At 46.0% G+C, this 18,033-nt stretch overlaps 1 protein-coding gene across 6 annotated transcripts in view; it reads left to right on the top strand.

Annotated features, from left to right (window-relative positions):
- The window catches only part of LOC124003994 (disintegrin and metalloproteinase domain-containing protein 23-like), a 59,410-nt gene that overhangs the window by 25,520 nt on the left and 15,857 nt on the right, over window positions 1–18,033 (top strand). For 5 of the 6 annotated variants that reach the window (XR_006833684.1, XR_006833722.1, XM_046313043.1 and 2 more), the window contains exons 6-17: window positions 1,115–1,178; window positions 3,231–3,321; window positions 3,722–3,789; window positions 9,153–9,218; window positions 9,639–9,707; window positions 11,150–11,316; window positions 11,613–11,697; window positions 11,776–11,863; window positions 12,007–12,058; window positions 16,117–16,216; window positions 16,329–16,400; window positions 16,489–16,575. Coding sequence is in view for 4 of the 6 variants with exons in the window: in XM_046313043.1 (XP_046168999.1) it covers window positions 1,115–1,178; window positions 3,231–3,321; window positions 3,722–3,789; window positions 9,153–9,218; window positions 9,639–9,707; window positions 11,150–11,316; window positions 11,613–11,697; window positions 11,776–11,863; window positions 12,007–12,058; window positions 16,117–16,216; window positions 16,329–16,400; window positions 16,489–16,575 (1,009 nt within the window). In the remaining 2 variants the exon portion in view is untranslated. The remainder of the gene's footprint in view (window positions 1–1,114; window positions 1,179–3,230; window positions 3,322–3,721; window positions 3,790–9,152; window positions 9,219–9,638; window positions 9,708–11,149; window positions 11,317–11,612; window positions 11,698–11,775; window positions 11,864–12,006; window positions 12,059–16,116; window positions 16,217–16,328; window positions 16,401–16,488; window positions 16,576–18,033) is intronic. The other variant, XM_046314426.1, reaches the window with a different exon arrangement.

Below are 18,033 nucleotides of genomic sequence, written 5' to 3' on the forward strand. Positions count from 1 at the left end.
TAGTAATCCGTGCCTGGAATATGTGTGGAGATTCATCTGTGCTCTCGACAGCTGCTATTGACTCAGTATTGACTGTCTTCTCTCTTCACTTTGCCTCTCGTTCCCCCTGCCTTTTCCTCTCGTTCCCCCTGCCCTTATCTCTCGTTCCCCCTGCCCTTGTCTCTCGTTCCCCCTGCCTTTTCCTCTCGTTCCCCCTGCCCTTATCTCTCGTTCCCCCTGCCCTTGTCTCTCGTTCCCCTGCCCTTGTCTCTCGTTCCCCTGCCCTTATCTCTCGTTCCCCTGCCCTTGTCTCTCGTTCCCCCTGCCTTTGTCTCTCGTTCCCCCTGCCCTTATCTCTCGTTCCCCCTGCCCTTGTCTCTCGTTCCCCCTGCCTTTTCCTCTCGTTCCCCCTGCCCTTGTCTCTGCCCTTGTCTCTCCCCCTGCCTTTTCCTCTCGTTCCCCCTGCCCTTATCTCTCGTTCCCCCTGCCCTTGTCTCTCGTTCCCCCTGCCCTTATCTCTCGTTCCCCCTGCCCTTGTCTCTCGTTCCCCCTGCCTTTTCCTCTCGTTCCCCTGCCCTTATCTCTCGTTCCCCCTGCCCTTGTCTCTCGTTCCCCCTGCCTTTTCCTCTCGTTCCCCCTGCCCTTATCTCTCGTTCCCCCTGCCCTTGTCTCTCGTTCCCCCTGCCTTTTCCTCTCGTTCCCCCTGCCCTTATCTCTCGTTCCCCCCCCTGCCTTTGTCTCTCGTTCCCCCTGCCTTTTCCTCTCGTTCCCCCTGCCCTTATCTCTCGTTCCCCCTGCCCTTGTCTCTCGTTCCCCCTGCCTTTTCCTCTTTCCCCCTGCCCTTATCTCTCGTTCCCCCTGCCCTTGTCTCTCGTTTCCCCTGCCCTTGTCTCTCGTTCCCCCTGCCCTTATCTCTCGTTCCCCCTGCCCTTGTCTCTCGTTCCCCCTGCCTTTGTCTCTCGTTCCCCCTGCCCTTATCTCTCGTTCCCCCTGCCTTTGTCTCTCGTTCCTCCTGTCCTTATCTCTCGCCCCTGCCCTTATCTCTCGTTCCCCCTGCCTTTTCCTCTCGTCCCCCTGCCCTTGCCTCTCGTTCCCCCTGCCCTTGTCTCTCGCTCCCCCTGCCTTTGCCTGACAGCGGAATGTTTGACGATGGACTCTATCTCTATATAATGGAGCCTTTGCAACAGACTCACTCAATTGTAAGTTCTTCCTTCCATTTAGGTTTTTAACAGTCTTTGCTACATAAATAACATTGTTCTACCTCTACTTGTGCTACTGTTAGGATCGCTTTTGCCACTTTTACCCTTACTAAAGCCTCCTTTACCCTTACTAAAGCCTCCTTTACCCTTACTAAAGCATCCTTTACCCTTACTAAGGCCTCCTTTACCCTTACTAAAGCCTCCTTTACCCTTACTAAAGCCTCCTTTACCCTTACTAAGTCCTCCTTTACCCTTACTAAAGCCTCCTTTACCCTTACTAAGTCCTCCTTTACCCTTACTAAAGCCTCCTTTACCCTTACTAAGTCCTCCTTTACCCTTACTAAGTCCTCCTTTACCCTTACTAAATCCTCCTTTACCCTTACTAAGTCCTCCTTTACCCTTACTAAGTCCTCCTTTACCCTTACTAAAGCCTCCTTTACCCTTACTAAGTCCTCCTTTACCCTTACTAAGTCCTCCTTTACCCTTACTAAAGCCTCCTTTACCCTTACTAAAGCCTCCTTTACCCTTACTAAGTCCTCCTTTACCCTTACTAAAGCCTCCTTTACCCTTACTAAAGCCTCCTTTACCCTTACTAAGTCCTCCTTTACCCTTACTAAAGCCTCCTTTACCCTTATTAAGTCCTCCTTTACCCTTACTAAAGCCTCCTTTACCCTTACTAAAGCCTCCTTTACCCTTACTAAAGCCTCCTTTACCCTTACTAAGGCCTCCTTTACCCTTACTAAATCCTCCTTTAACCCTTACTAAAGCCTCCTTTACCCTTACTAAAGCCTCCTTTACCCTTACTAAAGCCCCCTTTACCCTTACTAAAGCCTCCTTTACCCTTACTAAAGCCTCCTTTACCCTTACTAAGGCCTCCTTTACCCTTACTAAGGCCTCCTTTACCCTTACTAAGTCCTCCTTTACCCTTACTAAGGCCTCCTTTACCCTTACTAAGGCCTCCTTTACCCTTACTAAAGCCTCCTTTACCCTTACTAAGGCCTCCTTTACCCTTACTAAAGCCTCCTTTACCCTTACTAAAGCCTCCTTTACCCTTACTAAAGCCTCCTTTACCCTTACTAAAGCCTCCTTTACCCTTACTAAGGCCTCCTTTACCCTTACTAAGGCCTCCTTTACCCTTACTAAGGCCTCCTTTACCCTTACTAAGGCCTCCTTTACCCTTACTAAGGCCTCCTTTACCCTTACTAAGTCCTCCTTTACCCTTACTAAGGCCTCCTTTACCCTTACTAAAGCCCCCGTTTTACAGTAAAGGCACATTAGGTTATCTAGTGAAAATTGATACTTCATTGTCAATCTTGTTTTTGATGGAAGTCCATGGTATAATAATATAATGAAGGACATATGATTAATCATCAATCAATCACATTTATTTATAAAGCCCTTCTTACATCAGCTGATGTCACAAAGTGCTGTACAGAAACCCAGCCTAGAAACACCAAACAAAAGTGCTGTATGTTTTGCCTCACTAATCTTTCATTGATCTTTTTCTAAAGTCACATAAGCCCAGAACACCGTATCCCATTCAAGGTCCATGATGATAATGGAAAGGATCATGATCATGGAAATTATAATTATAATGGAATGACAGCGACAATGGAAAATATAATGATAATGGTAACGGAAAGGATGAATAACAATAGAAATGATAATGATGACGGAAATAATAACAATAATGGAATGATAATGACACCGGAAAGGATAATAATAATAGTGGAAAGGACAGTGATAATGGAAATATTAATGATAATGGAATGATCATGATCATGGAAATATTAATGGTAATGAAATGATAATGGTCATGGAAAGATGAATGGCAATGGAAAGGATCATGGTAATGTAATGATAATGTGTTTAGGGTAGCCAAGTATTCCATTTTATTTATTGATTCATGTTGACTCTGTAGTTGTGAAAACCTGATCATGTGCCTTGTTATACAGTGGAATGGGAATACCCTCCGATACCCTCTTCTTCTGTAACTTGACCCCTGTTCCCTGTTCCCTCCACCCTCATCACACCCCTGTTGACGGCCTGTAGACGGTTTCTCCCTCACAGGATACAGCTGCACGGCCCCACTCACTGCGCAGGATGCCCAGCCTCCAGTGGAACAGTGACTCAGAGGAACTGGGTAAGGTGTTCTGCATCTGATTGCCATCTTGGATCTTGCATAACATCCACCCGCCCTCCACCACTTTACATCTCTCACTCTACCTGGCCTTCCAGAACCTCTCCTACTAACGCTGACATGAGATTCCCCTCATCTGGGTCAAGTACATAATGTCAAATACGTTCAAAAAACCCTGTGTTGCTCTCGATTTGGTTTGCCCAGTAGAGTGGAAGGTAAATTAACTTAAAGCATACCTCAACTTAATACTTTAGTGTATTTGACGCAGGTTGGGACTGTTGACACATATCCACAGAACCCAGCATGGTGGCATCGGTATCCTGTCGTAGACCTCAGTGTGTTCATTGTCAATCTTGTTTTTGAAGGAAGTCCATGGTGTTATTGTGTTCCTGTGTTTCTCTAGTGAAGGACGAGCGGCTGCTTTCGGAGCTGGACGACATGTCCTGGCTGAAGCGCAGGAAAAAGCGGGCTGTAAGTCTGTGACCTCATCAGTCCCTTAAAGGGATTTTGTAAAACACTCCACCTACTCTAACCCTCACCCTGCTGTAACTATACCCTACCCTAACCCTACCCTAACCCTACCCTAACCCTACTGTAACCATACCCTAACTCTAACCCTACTGTAACCATACCCTAACTCTAACCATACCCTAACCCTACCCTAACCCTACTCTAACCATACCCTAACTCTAACCCTACCCTAACCCTACCCTAACCCTACTGTAACCATACCCTAACTCTAACCCTACCCTAACCCTACTGTAACCATACCCTAACTCTAACCCTACCCTAACCCTACTGTAACCATACCCTAACTCTAACCATACCCTAACCCTACCCTAACCCTACTCTAACCATACCCTAACTCTAACCCTACCCTAACCCTACCCTAACCCTACTGTAACCATACCCTAACTCTAACCCTACCCTAACCCTACTGTAACCATACCCTAACTCTAACCCTACTGTAACCATACCCTAACTCTAACCATACCCTAACCCTACCCTAACCCTACTGTAACCATACCCTAACTCTAACCCTACCCTAACCCTACTGTAACCATACCCTAACTCTAACCATACCCTAACTCTAACCCTACTGTAACCATACCCTAACTCTAACCCTACCCTAACCCTACTGTAAACCTACTGTAACCCTACTGTAACACTAATCATATTGTAAACCTACTGTAACCCTACTATAACCCTACTGTAAACCTACTGTAACCCTACGGTAACCCTAACCCTACTATAACCCTACTGTAACACTAATCATATTGTAAACCTACTGTAACCCTACTATAACCCTACTGTAAACCAACTGTAACACTAATCCTACTGTAACCCTACTGTAACCCTAACCCCAATGTAAGCCTACTGTAACCCTACTGTAACCCTACTGTAACACTAACCCTACTGTAACCCTACTGTAACCCTACTGTAACCCTACTGTGACACTAACCCTACTGTAACCCTACTGTAACCCTACTGTAACACTAACCCTACTGTAACCCTACTGTAACACTAACCCTACTGTAACCCTACTGTAACCCCACTGTAACCCTACTGTAACCCTACTGTAACCCTAACCCCACTGTAACCCTACTGTAACACTAACCCTACTGTAACCCCACTGTAACCCTACTGTAACACTAACCCTCCTGTAACCCTACTGTAACAATAACCCTACTGTAACAATAACCCTACTGTAACCCTAACCCCACTGTAACCCTACTGTAACCCTACTGTAACCCTACTGTAACCCTACTGTAACACTAACCCTCCTGTAACCCTACTGTAACCCTACTGTAATGCTACTGTAACCCTACTGTAATCCTACTGTAACCCTACTGTAATCCTACTGTAACAATAACCCTACTGTAACCCTACTGTAATCCTACTGTAACCCTACTGTAATCCTACTGTAACCATAACCCTACTGTAACCCTAACCCTACTGTAACCCTAACCCTACTGTAACCCTACTGTAACCCTAACCCTACTGTAAACCTACTGTAACCATAACCCTACTGTAACCCTACTGTAACCCTAACCCTCCTGTAACCCTACTGTAACCCTACTGTAATGCTACTGTAACCCTACTGTAATCCTACTGTAACCCTACTGTAATCCTACTGTAACAATAACCCTACTGTAACCCTACTGTAATCCTACTGTAACCCTACTGTAATCCTACTGTAACCATAACCCTACTGTAACCCTAACCCTACTGTAACCCTAACCCTACTGTAAACCTACTGTAACCCTAACCCTACTGTAAACCTACTGTAACCCTAACCCTACTGTAACCCTACTGTAACCCTAACCCTACTGTAAACCTACTGTAACCCTACTGTAACCCTACTGTAACCCTAACCCTACTGTAAACCTACTGTAACCCTAACCCTACTGTAACCCTACTGTAACCCTAACCCTACTGTAAACCTACTGTAACCCTACTGTAATCCTACTGTAACCCTAACCCTACTGTAACCCTAACCCTACTGTAAACCTACTGTAACCCTAACCCTACTGTAACCATACTGTAACCCTAACCCTACTGTAAACCTACTGTAACCCTAACCCTACTGTAACCCTAACCCTACTGTAACCCTACTGTAAACCTACTGTAACCCTACTGTAATCCTACTGTAACCCTAACCCTACTGTAAACCTACTGTAACCCTACTGTAACCCTACTGTAACACTAATCATATTGTAAACCTACTGTAACCCTACTATAACCCTACTGTAAACCTAATGTAACCCTACGGTAACCCTAACCCTACTATAACCCTACTGTAACACTAATCATATTGTAAACCTACTGTAACCCTACTATAACCCTACTGTAAACCAACTGTAACACTAATCCTACTGTAACCCTACTGTAACCCTAACCCCAATGTAAACCTACTGTAACCCTACTGTAACCCTACTGTAACACTAACCCTACTGTAACCCTACTGTAACCCTACTGTAACCCTACTGTGACACTAACCCTACTGTAACCCTACTGTAACCCTACTGTAACACTAACCCTACTGTAACCCTACTGTAACACTAACCCTACTGTAACCCTACTGTAACCCCACTGTAACCCTAACCCCACTGTAACCCTACTGTAACACTAACCCTACTGTAACCCCACTGTAACCCTACTGTAACACTAACCCTCCTGTAACCCTACTGTAACAATAACCCTACTGTAACAATAACCCTACTGTAACCCTAACCCCACTGTAACCCTACTGTAACTCTACTGTAACCCTACTGTAACCCTACTGTAACACTAACCCTCCTGTAACCCTACTGTAACCCTACTGTAATGCTACTGTAACCCTACTGTAATCCTACTGTAACCCTACTGTAATCCTACTGTAACAATAACCCTACTGTAACCCTACTGTAATCAAATCAAATCAAATCAAATCAAATCAAATTTATTTATATAACCCTTCGTACATCAGCTGATATCTCAAAGTGCTGTACAGAAACCCAGCCTAAAACCCCAAACAGCAAACAATGCAGGTGTAAAAGCACGGTGGCTAGGAAAAACTCCCTAGAAAGGCCAAAACCTAGGAAGAAACCTAGAGAGGAACCGGGCTATGTGGGGTGGCCAGTCCTCTTCTGGCTGTGCCGGGTAGAGATTATAACAGAACATGACCAAGATATTCAAATGTTCATAAATGACCAGCATGGTCAAATAATAATAAGGCAGAACAGTTGAAACTGGAGCAGCAGCACAGTCAGATGGACAGGGGACAGCAAGGAGCCATCATGTCAGGTAGTCCTGGGGCACGGTCCTAGGGCTCAGTAACCCTACTGTAACCTCTGGAGCAGGAGCATGGCCAGGTGGACTGGGGACAGCAAGGAGTCCTCATGTCAGGTAGTCCTGGGACATGGTCCTAGGGCCCAGGCCAGTTGAAACTGGAGCAGCAGCATGGCCAGGTGGACTGGGGACAGCAAGGAGTCATCATGTCAGGTAGTCCTGGGGCATGGTTCTAGGGCTCAGGTCCTCCGAGAGAGAGAAAGAAAGAGAGAAGGAGAGAATTAGAGAACGCACACTTAGATTTACACAGGACACCGAATAGGACAGGAGAAGTACTCCAGATAAACAAACTGACCCTAGCCCCCCGACACATAAACTACTGCAGCATAAATACTGGAGGCTGAGACAGGAGGGGTCAGGAGACACTGTGGCCCCATCCGAGGACACCCCCGGACAGGGCCAAACAGGAAGGATATAACCCCACCCACTTTGCCAAAGCACAGCCCCCACACCACTAGAGGGAAATCTACTGTAATCCTACTGTAACCCTACTGTAATCCTACTGTAACCATAACCCTACTGTAACCCTAACCCTACTGTAACCCTAACCCTACTGTAAACCTACTGTAACCCTAACCCTACTATAACCCTACTGTAATCCTAACCCTACTGTAAACCTACTGTAACCCTAACCCTACTGTAACCCTACTGTAACCCTAACCCTCCTGTAACCCTACTGTAACCCTACTGTAATGCTACTGTAACCCTACTGTAATCCTACTGTAACCCTACTGTAATCCTACTGTAACAATAACCCTACTGTAACCCTACTGTAATCCTACTGTAACCCTACTGTAATCCTACTGTAACCATAACCCTACTGTAACCCTAACCCTACTGTAACCCTAACCCTACTGTAAACCTACTGTAACCCTAACCCTACTGTAAACCTACTGTAACCCTAACCCTACTGTAACCCTACTGTAACCCTAACCCTACTGTAAACCTACTGTAACCCTACTGTAACCCTACTGTAACCCTAACCCTACTGTAAACCTACTGTAACCCTAACCCTACTGTAACCCTACTGTAACCCTAACCCTACTGTAAACCTACTGTAACCCTACTGTAATCCTACTGTAACCCTAACCCTACTGTAACCCTAACCCTACTGTAAACCTACTGTAACCCTAACCCTACTGTAACCATACTGTAACCCTAACCCTACTGTAAACCTACTGTAACCCTAACCCTACTGTAACCCTAACCCTACTGTAACCCTACTGTAAACCTACTGTAACCCTACTGTAATCCTACTGTAACCCTAACCCTACTGTAATCCTACTGTAACCCTAACCCTACTGTAACCCTACTGTAACACTAACCCTACTGTAACCCTACTGTAACACTAACCCTACTGTAACTCTACTGTAACAATAACCATACTGTAACAATAACCCTACTGTAACCCTAACCCTACTGTAACCCTACTGTAACACTAACCCTACTGTAACCCTACTGTAACCCTACTGTAACAATAACCCTACTGTAACAATAACCCTACTGTAACCCTAACCCTACTGTAACCCTACTGTAACCCTACTGTAACAATAACCCTACTGTAAACCTAGTGTGCTATGTAGCCTCATGTTATAACCTAGTGTGCTATGTAGCCTCTTGCTATGACCTAATGTGCTATGTAGCCTAATGTTATAACCTAGTGTGCTATGTAGCCTCTTGTTATGACCTAATGTACTATGTAGCCTCATGTTATAAACTAGTGTGCTATGTGGCCTCTGGTTATAACCTAGTGTTCTATGTAGCCTCTTGCTATGACCTAATGTGCTATGTAGCCTAATGTTATAACCTAGTGTGCTATGTAGCCTCTTGTTATGACCTAATGTACTATGTAGCCTCATGTTATAAACTAGTGTGCTATGTGGCCTCTTGTTATAACCTAGTGTTCTATGTAGCCTCATATAATCCTCTATTTTCTTCTCATCCTCTATAAATCTGTCATTGCTGTGTCAATATGAAAATTAACTAATCTGTGGCTTTTTCAGATGCCTAGGAATGTATTTGAGGAGATGAAGTATTTGGAGATTATGATCGTCAGTGACCATAATATGGTATGTGCCCTCAAAAGCCAAGCAACACTATCTAAACAGAAGACAGGAAACACAAATGAATATTTCAGCAATGTTTCATTATTTTACTGTTAAGAGTCTCGACAGCATTCCGTCAACACCAAGGAGGCTTGTTTTTCCTCCTCTCGTGTCCTATGCTTAGCCAGCTACACCCACAAGAGAATGCAACACTGTTGAATGTGGTGGTGGATGCATGATTCATATCCTAGCTAACGTAACCGTGGTCCAGATGTGAAAACACCAGGCTTATTCTATTGTTGGTGTGGACCATCAAAAATCAACATGTATATTTTATGTATTTTCTAAAAGGGTGTTGTAGAATCTTGTATGAGAATTGATTCATGTTCCCCTTAATAATAGTTTTGAATAACATTTGTGTCATTGTTTTTGTGTGGTCTGCAGTATAAGCGACTCAAGACCATGCAGCACACCAGGAACTCTGCCAAGTCAGTGGTGAACCTTGTTGATGCTGTGAGTAACATCTTCAGTTGGCTCTGAGAACTGATTCTTCTTCTTATTATTATTATTTTAAACTTATATTCAACTGCAGATATTCAGACCTTCACCTCCTCTTTCTGGTGTATGTTTCAGGGTGTCCATCAGAACAATCTAGAATAATGTTGAACTGATTCTAATTCTCTGGCTCTTGTGTGACTAAATAATATTTTCAATGCAATCATAGTTGAATAAATCATATTTGAATCAATCATCAATCATAGTTGAATCAATCATATTTGAATCAATCATCAATCATAGTTGAATCAATCATATTTGAATCTATCATCAATCATAGTTGAATCAATCATATAGCTTAATCAATTATTGTGTTTGCAAAACACAAGTATATCAAAACGTTGAATTTACAGATTAATTGATCAAATGTATATGTATTTTTTTGTTGAGAACAGCTGTTTATCATTTATATTGAAGTTCCCCTAGAGGTAGAACCCAGAATTGACCACTTCCTCATGTGTCATACACTACTTATCTCATGTACCCTGAGTCTCATGTTCCCTCAGTTTCCTGCATCTCAAATCTCCTGTAATCTGAGTCTCCTGTAATCTGAGTCTCTTGTAATCTGAGTCTCTTGTAATCTCAGTCTCTTGTACCCTCAGTCTCCTGTACCCTCAGTCTCCTGTACCCTCAGTCTCCTGTAATCTGAGTCTCTTGTCATCTGAGTCTCATGTACCCTCAATCTCCTGTAATCTGAGTCTCCTGTACCCTCAATCTCCTGTAATCTGAGTCTCTTGTAATCTGAGTCTCCTGTACCCTCATTCCTCATGTGTCATACACTACTTATCTCATGTACCCTGAGTCTCATGTTCCCTCAGTTTCCTGCATCTCAAATCTCCTGTAATCTGAGTCTCCTGTACCCTCAGTCTCCTGTACCCTCAGTCTCCTGTAATCTGAGTCTCTTGTAATCTGATTCTCTTGTACCCTCAGTCTCCTGTACCCTCAGTCGGCCCCATACATGTGTCTGTTATGTTCAGATTATACACTGTATCACTGTGCTTGTTGTTGCTCTGTGTAGCTGGGATGTGGAATAACAGTCTTGTGTCTCTCCTTGCTCCCAGTGTGCTGTATCCCCTGTCCTGTCCTGTCTTGTCCCATGTCTCTCCCTGCTCTCAGTGTGCTGTCCTGTCCTGTCTTGTCTTGTCTTGTCCCACGTCTTTCCCTGCCCTCGGTGTGCTGTTTTTCCCCTGTCCTGTCCTGTCCTGTCCTGTCTTGTCTTGTCCCATGTCTCTCCCTGCTCTCAGTGTGCTGTTTCCCCTGTCCTGTCCTGTCCTCAGACAGTACAGATGATCATTCACACCCAGTATTCTTCTCCTCTTCCTGTGCTGTGACCTCTCCATCTCTCTCTCTCTCTCTCTCTCTGTGTGTTCTCCCACTACGCCAACACGCTCCGATGACAGATCTTTAAGGAGCACCTGCACACACGGGTGGTTCTGGTTGCCGTGGAGATCTGGTCGGACAAGGACCCGATTCCCATCAGTGTGAAGCCTCTGGACATGCTGAAAGATTTCTCTAAGTACCGGGCGCAGAGCATCAAGCAGCACGCTGACGCTGTGCACCTCTTCTCGTAAGTGCTCTCTCCTCCCTGTTCCTCAGGGCCACCCCATGCTGATGCTGTAGTAAGTATCTCTTGCACACAGAGCCCCTTTATGGCTTCCCAGATCAGTAGATCCTGTTAAAGGACTAGGCCCTAATGCTTTTGCTTTAACAACAAAGCAACCTTTTTCCATCCACTTTCATTTTTCCTCCAAGGGTGGCTGAAATATGGATATGTCTGTCTGCCTGTCCACCTGTCTGTCTGTGTATCTGACTGCCTGTCTGTGTGTCTGTCTGATAGTTACTCTGTGTCTCTTCGATGCACAGCAATGTGACCTTCCACTATCGCCGAAGCAGTGTAGCGTACTTCGGGGGCATGTGCTCTGTGAGCCGTGGAGTAGGGGTCAACGAGGTGAGACTAATGTCCAGGATCATACTTTTTTTATTATGGCAGAACAGACTAGTAACTGCTAATGTTTTGTACCTGCAGTATGGCACCACATGGACTATGGCTTCGTCACTCTCTCAGAGCTTGGCACAGAACCTCGGCATCCAGTGGGATCCAGCCGCAAAGAGAAGTACACAGACCAGCTCACATTCATATATGTCTCACAGATTTACAAAGCAGTCCTTTTTTAAACAATCTATGTTTAAAATTTGGAATAATTTTAGGCACATATGTTTCTTTGATGGACATGCTGTGTGTTGTTCTCTCTCACAGAGGAATGCGGCTGCTCTGACTCCTGGGTGGGCTGCATCATGGAGGACACTGGGTAATGGGCTGCTGAACTACTGTTATTCTCACTCTCTGTTTCTGTCTATGTCTCGCTCTCCCTGTCACATGTGCCCCCCTCACACACACATATACACAGACAGATATATATATTTATATATATATATATATATATATATATATATATATATATATATATATATATATATATATATATATATATATATATATATATATACACTACCTGTCAAAAGTTTGGGGTCACTTAAACATTTCCTTGTTTTTGAAAGAAAACAGCAGTCTCAACGTCAACAGTGAAGAGGCGACTCCGGGATGCTGGCCTTTTAGGCAGAGTTGCAAAGAAAAAGCCATATCTCAAACTAAACAATCTAATGTACTTGTCCTCTTGCTCAATTGTGCACCGGGGCCTCCCACTCCTCTTTCTATTCTGGTTAGCGCCAGTTTGCGCTGTTCTGTGAAGGGAGTACTACACACAGTTGTACGAGATCTTCAGTTTCTTGGCAAGTTCTCGCATGGAATAGCCTTCATTTCTCAGAACAAGAATAGACTGACGAGTTTCAGAAGAAAGTTCTTTGTTTTTGGCCATTTTGAGCCTGTAATCGAACCCACAAATGCTGATGCTCCAAATACTCAACTAGTCCAAAGAAGGCCAGTTTTATTGCTTCTTTAATCAGAACAACAGTTTTCAGCTGTGCTAACATATTTGCAAAAGGGTTTTCTAATAATCAATTAGCCTTTTATAATGATAAACTTAGATTAGCTAACACCACGTGCCATCGGAACATAGGAGTGATGGTTGCTGATAATGGGCCTCTTTTACGCCTATGTAGATATTCCATTAAAAAATCAGCCATTTCCAGATACAATAGTCATTTACAACATTAACAATGTCTTCAATGTATTTCGGATCAATTTGATGTTATTTTAATGGGCAAAAAATAGCTTTTCTTTCAAAAACAAGGACATTTCTAAGTGACCCCAAACTTTTGAACGGTAGTGTATAGAGAGAGGGGGAGAGAAACCACAGTCTCTCTCTATGAGCTGCTAACCACCTAGCCACCCCTCTCTATGAGCTGCTAACCACCTAGCCACCCCTCTCTATGAGCTGCTAACCACCTAGCCACCCCTCTCTATGAGCTGCTAACCACCTAGCCACCCCTCTCTATGAGCTGCTAACCACCTAGCGCCCCTGCTTCTCTCTATGAGCTGCTAACCACCTAGCGCCCCTGCTTCTCTCTATGAGCTGCTAACCACCTAGCGCCCCTGCTTCTCTCTATGAGCTGCTAACCACCTAGCGCCCCTGCTTCTCTCTATGAGCTGCTAACCACCTAGCGCCCCTGCTTCTCTCTATGAGCTGCTAACCACCTAGCGCCCCTGCTTCTCTCTATGAGCTGCTAACCACCTAGCGCCCCTGCTTCTCTCTATGAGCTGCTAACCACCTAGCGCCCCTGCTTCTCTCTATGAGCTGCTAACCACCAAGCCACCCCTCTCGATGAGCTGCTAACCACCTAGCCACCCCTCTCTATGAGCTGCTAACCACCTAGCCACCCCTCTCTATGAGCTGCTAACCACCTAGCCACCCCTCTCTATGAGCTGCTAACCACCTAGCCACCCCTCTCTATGAGCTGCTAACCACCTAGCCACCCCTCTCTATGAGCTGCTAACCACCTAGCCACCCCTCTCTATGAGCTGCTAACCACCTAGCCACCCCTCTCTATGAGCTGCTAACCACCTAGCGCCCCTGCTTCTCTCTATGAGCTGCTAACCACCTAGCGCCCCTGCTTCTCTCTATGAGCTGCTAACCACCTAGCGCCCCTGCTTCTCTCTATGAGCTGCTAACCACCTAGCGCCCCTGCTTCTCTCTATGAGCTGCTAACCACCTAGCGCCCCTGCTTCTCTCTATGAGCTGCTAACCACCTAGCGCCCTGCTTCTCTCTATGAGCTGCTAACCACCTAGCGCCCCTGCTTCTCTCTATGAGCTGCTAACCACCTAGCGCCCCTGCTTCTCTCTATGAGCTGCTAACCACCTAGCGCCCCTGCTTCTCTCTATGAGCTGCTAACCACCTAGCGCCCCTGCTTCTCTCTATGAGCTGCTAACCACCTAGCGCCCCTGCTTCTCTCTATGAGCTGCTAACCACCAAGCCACCCCTCTCGATGAGCTGCTAACCACCTAGCCACCCCTCTCTATGAGCTGCTAACCACCTAGCCACCCCTCTCTATGAGCTGCTAACCACCTAGTCACCCCTCTCTATGAGCTGCTAACCACCTAGCCACCCCTCTCTATGAGCTGCTAACCACCTAGCCACCCCTCTCTATGAGCTGCTAACCACCTAGCCACCCTCTCTATGAGCTGCTAACCACCTAGCCACCCCTCTCTATGAGCTGCTAACCACCTAGCCACCCCTCTCTATGAGCTGCTAACCACCTAGCCACCCCTCTCTATGAGCTGCTAACCACCTAGCCCCCTGCTTCTCTCTATGAGCTGCTAACCACCTAGCGCCCCTGCTTCTCTCTATGAGCTGCTAACCACCTAGCGCCCCTGCTTCTCTCTATGAGCTGCTAACCACCTAGCGCCCCTGCTTCTCTCTATGAGCTGCTAACCACCTAGCGCCCCTGCTTCTCTCTATGAGCTGCTAACCACCTAGCGCCCCTGCTTCTCCCTGAGCTGCTAACCACCTAGCGCCCCTGCTTCTCTCTATGAGCTGCTAACCACCTAGCGCCCCTGCTTCTCTCTATGAGCTGCTAACCACCTAGCGCCCCTGCTTCTCTCTATGAGCTGAGCTTCTCTCTGAGCTGCTAACCACCAAGCCACCCCTCTCGATGAGCTGCTAACCACCTAGCCACCCCTCTCTATGAGCTGCTAACCACCTAGCCACCCCTCTCTATGAGCTGCTAACCACCTAGCCACCCCTCTCTATGAGCTGCTAACCACCTAGCCACCCCTCTCTATGAGCTGCTAACCACCTAGCCACCCCTCTCTATGAGCTGCTAACCACCTAGCCACCCCTCTCTATGAGCTGCTAACCACCTAGTGCCCCTGCTTCTCTCTATGAGCTGCTAACCACCTAGCACCCCTGCTTCTCTCTATGAGCTGCTAACCACCTAGCACCCCTGCCTCTCTATGAGCTGCTAACCACCTAGCCACCCCTCTCTATGAGCTGCTAACCACCAAGCCACCCCTCTCTATGAGCTGCTAACCACCAAGCCATCCCTCTCTATGAGCTGCTAACCACCTAGCCACCCCTCTCCATGAGCTGCTAACCACCTAGCCACCCCTCTCTATGAGCTGCTAACCACCAAGCCATCCCTCTCTATGAGCTGCTAACCACCTAGCCACCACTCTCCCTGAGCTGCTAACAAACTAGCACCTCTGTCTCTCTCTATGAGCTGCTAACAAACTAGCACCTCTGTCTCTCTCTATGAGCTGCTAACCACCTAGCATCCCTGCCTCTCTATGATCTGCTAACCACCTAGCCACCCCTCTCTATGAGCTGCTAACCACCTAGCGCTCCAGCCTCTCTCTATGAGCTGCTAACCACCTAGCACCCCTGCCTCTCTATGAGCTGCTAACCACCCCTCTCTATGAGCTGCTAACCACCTAGCCACCCCTATCTATGAGCTGCTAACCACCTAGCCACCCCTCTCTATGGGCTGCTAACCACCTAGCACCCCTGCCTCTCTATGAGCTGCTAACCACCTAGCCACCACTCTCTATGAGCTGCTAACCACCTAGCACCCCTGTCTCACTCTATGAGCTGCTAACCACCTAGCACCCCTGCCTCTCTCTATGAGCTGCTAACCACCTAGCACCCCAACCTCTCTCTATGATAGTAGGCCAATGACAGGATGTATAGAGCTGTATCTGCAGCCACCAGAGGCTGTGCGGGGTCATGACCTGCGGTAGCATGTGATAGTTGCCTTGACTTCATGCTTGTGTTGTTGACAGTGGCTCGTGTTGCACACTGGTCCAGAGTCACCTGACGTGAATAACATCTGCCACACCTTTCACTCTCACATTAGGACATGGTCAATGAACAGTTGGATGATAAAGGTGGATCTATTCCTTTCCCCCCTCAGGGTCCAGCATCCCCGGAAGTTCTCCAAGTGCAGCATCTCAGACTACAAGGCGTTCCTGCTGAAGGGCGGTGGATCATGTCTCTATAACAGGCCGACCAAGGTGAGTAGTTTACTTTGCGGTCGCCATACAGCTGAACATCAAAAGAGCGACACTGTGTATAACCAGTCATTCAGATACCGTTATAACCCTCTGATTCTGTTTGTTTGGGCAGCTGTTTGAATCTACAGAGTGTGGGAATGGATACATTGAGGTGGGAGAGGAGTGTGACTGCGGAGATAGAACAGTAAGTTACTATTAAGTACTAGTTTATTTACTTCTCATTAATATGGTTCAAATACAGTGTCAGACTGGTGCTGCCGTCTATGTTGTAGGAGTGCTACAAGGACTGCTGTAAGAAGTGTTCCCTAGCTAATGGTGCACATTGCGCTGACGGACCTTGCTGCAACAACACTTGTCTGGTAAGAGCTGTTTAATCACTGTGTCAGGATGCTCACTAAGAACCGATATGGCTGTTTAATCACTGTGTCAGGATGCTCACTAAGAACCGATATGGCTGTTTAATCACTGTGTCAGGATGCTCACTAAGAACCGATATGGCTGTTTAATCACTGTGTCAGGATGCTCACTAAGAACCGATATGGCTGTTTAATCACTGTGTCAGGATGCTCACTAAGAACCGATATGGCTGTTTAATCACTGTGTCAGGATGCTCACTAAGAACCGATATGGCTGTTTAATCACTGTGTCAGGATGCTCACTAAGAACCGATATGGCTGTTTAATCACTGTGTCAGGATGCTCACTAAGAACCGATATGGCTGTTTAATCACTGTGTCAGGATGCTCACTAAGAACCGATATGGCTGTTTAATCACTGTGTCAGGATGCTCACTAAGAACCGATATGGCTGTCAGGATGCTCACTAAGAACCGATATGGCTGTTTAATCACTGTGTCAGGATGCTCACTAAGAACCGATATGGCTGTTTAATCACTGTGTCAGGATGCTCACTAAGAACCGATATGGCTGTTTAATCACTGTGTCAGGATGCTCACTAAGAACCGATATGGTTGTTTAATCACTGTGTCAGGATGCTCACTAAGAACCGATATGGCTGTTTAATCACTGTGTCAGGATGCTCACTAAGAACGATATGGCTGTTTAATCACTGTGTCAGGATGCTCACTTTGGCTGTTTAATCACTGTGTCAGGATGCTCACTAAGAACCGATATGGCTGTTTAATCACTGTGTCAGGATGCTCACTAAGAACCGATATGGCTGTTTAATCACTGTGTCAGGATGCTCACTAAGAACCGATATGGCTGTTTAATCACTGTGTCAGGATGCTCACTAAGAACCGATATGGCTGTTTAATCACTGTGTCAGGATGCTCACTAAGAACCGATATGGCTGTTTAATCACTGTGTCAGGATGCTCACTAAGAACCGATAAGAACCAGGATGCTCACTAAGATATGGCTGTTTAATCACTGTGTCAGGATGCTCACTAAGAACCGATATGGCTGTTTAATCACTGTGTTTAATCACTGTGTCAGGATGCTCACTAAGAACCGATATGGCTGTTTAATCACTGTGTCAGGATGCTCACTAAGAACCGATATGGCTGTTTAATCACTGTGTCAGGATGCTCACTAAGAACCGATATGGCTGTTTAATCACTGTGTCAGGATGCTCACTAAGAACCGATATGGCTGTTTAATCACTGTGTCAGGATGCTCACTAAGAACCGATATGGCTGTTTAATCACTGTGTCAGGATGCTCACTAAGAACCGATATGGCTGTTTAATCACTGTGTCAGGATGCTCATGGCTGTTTAAAGAACCGATATGGCTGTTTAATCACTGTGTCAGGATGCTCACTAAGAACCGATATGGCTGTTTAATCACTGTGTCAGGA

Source organism: Oncorhynchus gorbuscha, linkage group LG01, assembly GCF_021184085.1.
Source record: "Oncorhynchus gorbuscha isolate QuinsamMale2020 ecotype Even-year linkage group LG01, OgorEven_v1.0, whole genome shotgun sequence".
NCBI lineage: Eukaryota > Metazoa > Chordata > Actinopteri > Salmoniformes > Salmonidae > Oncorhynchus > Oncorhynchus gorbuscha.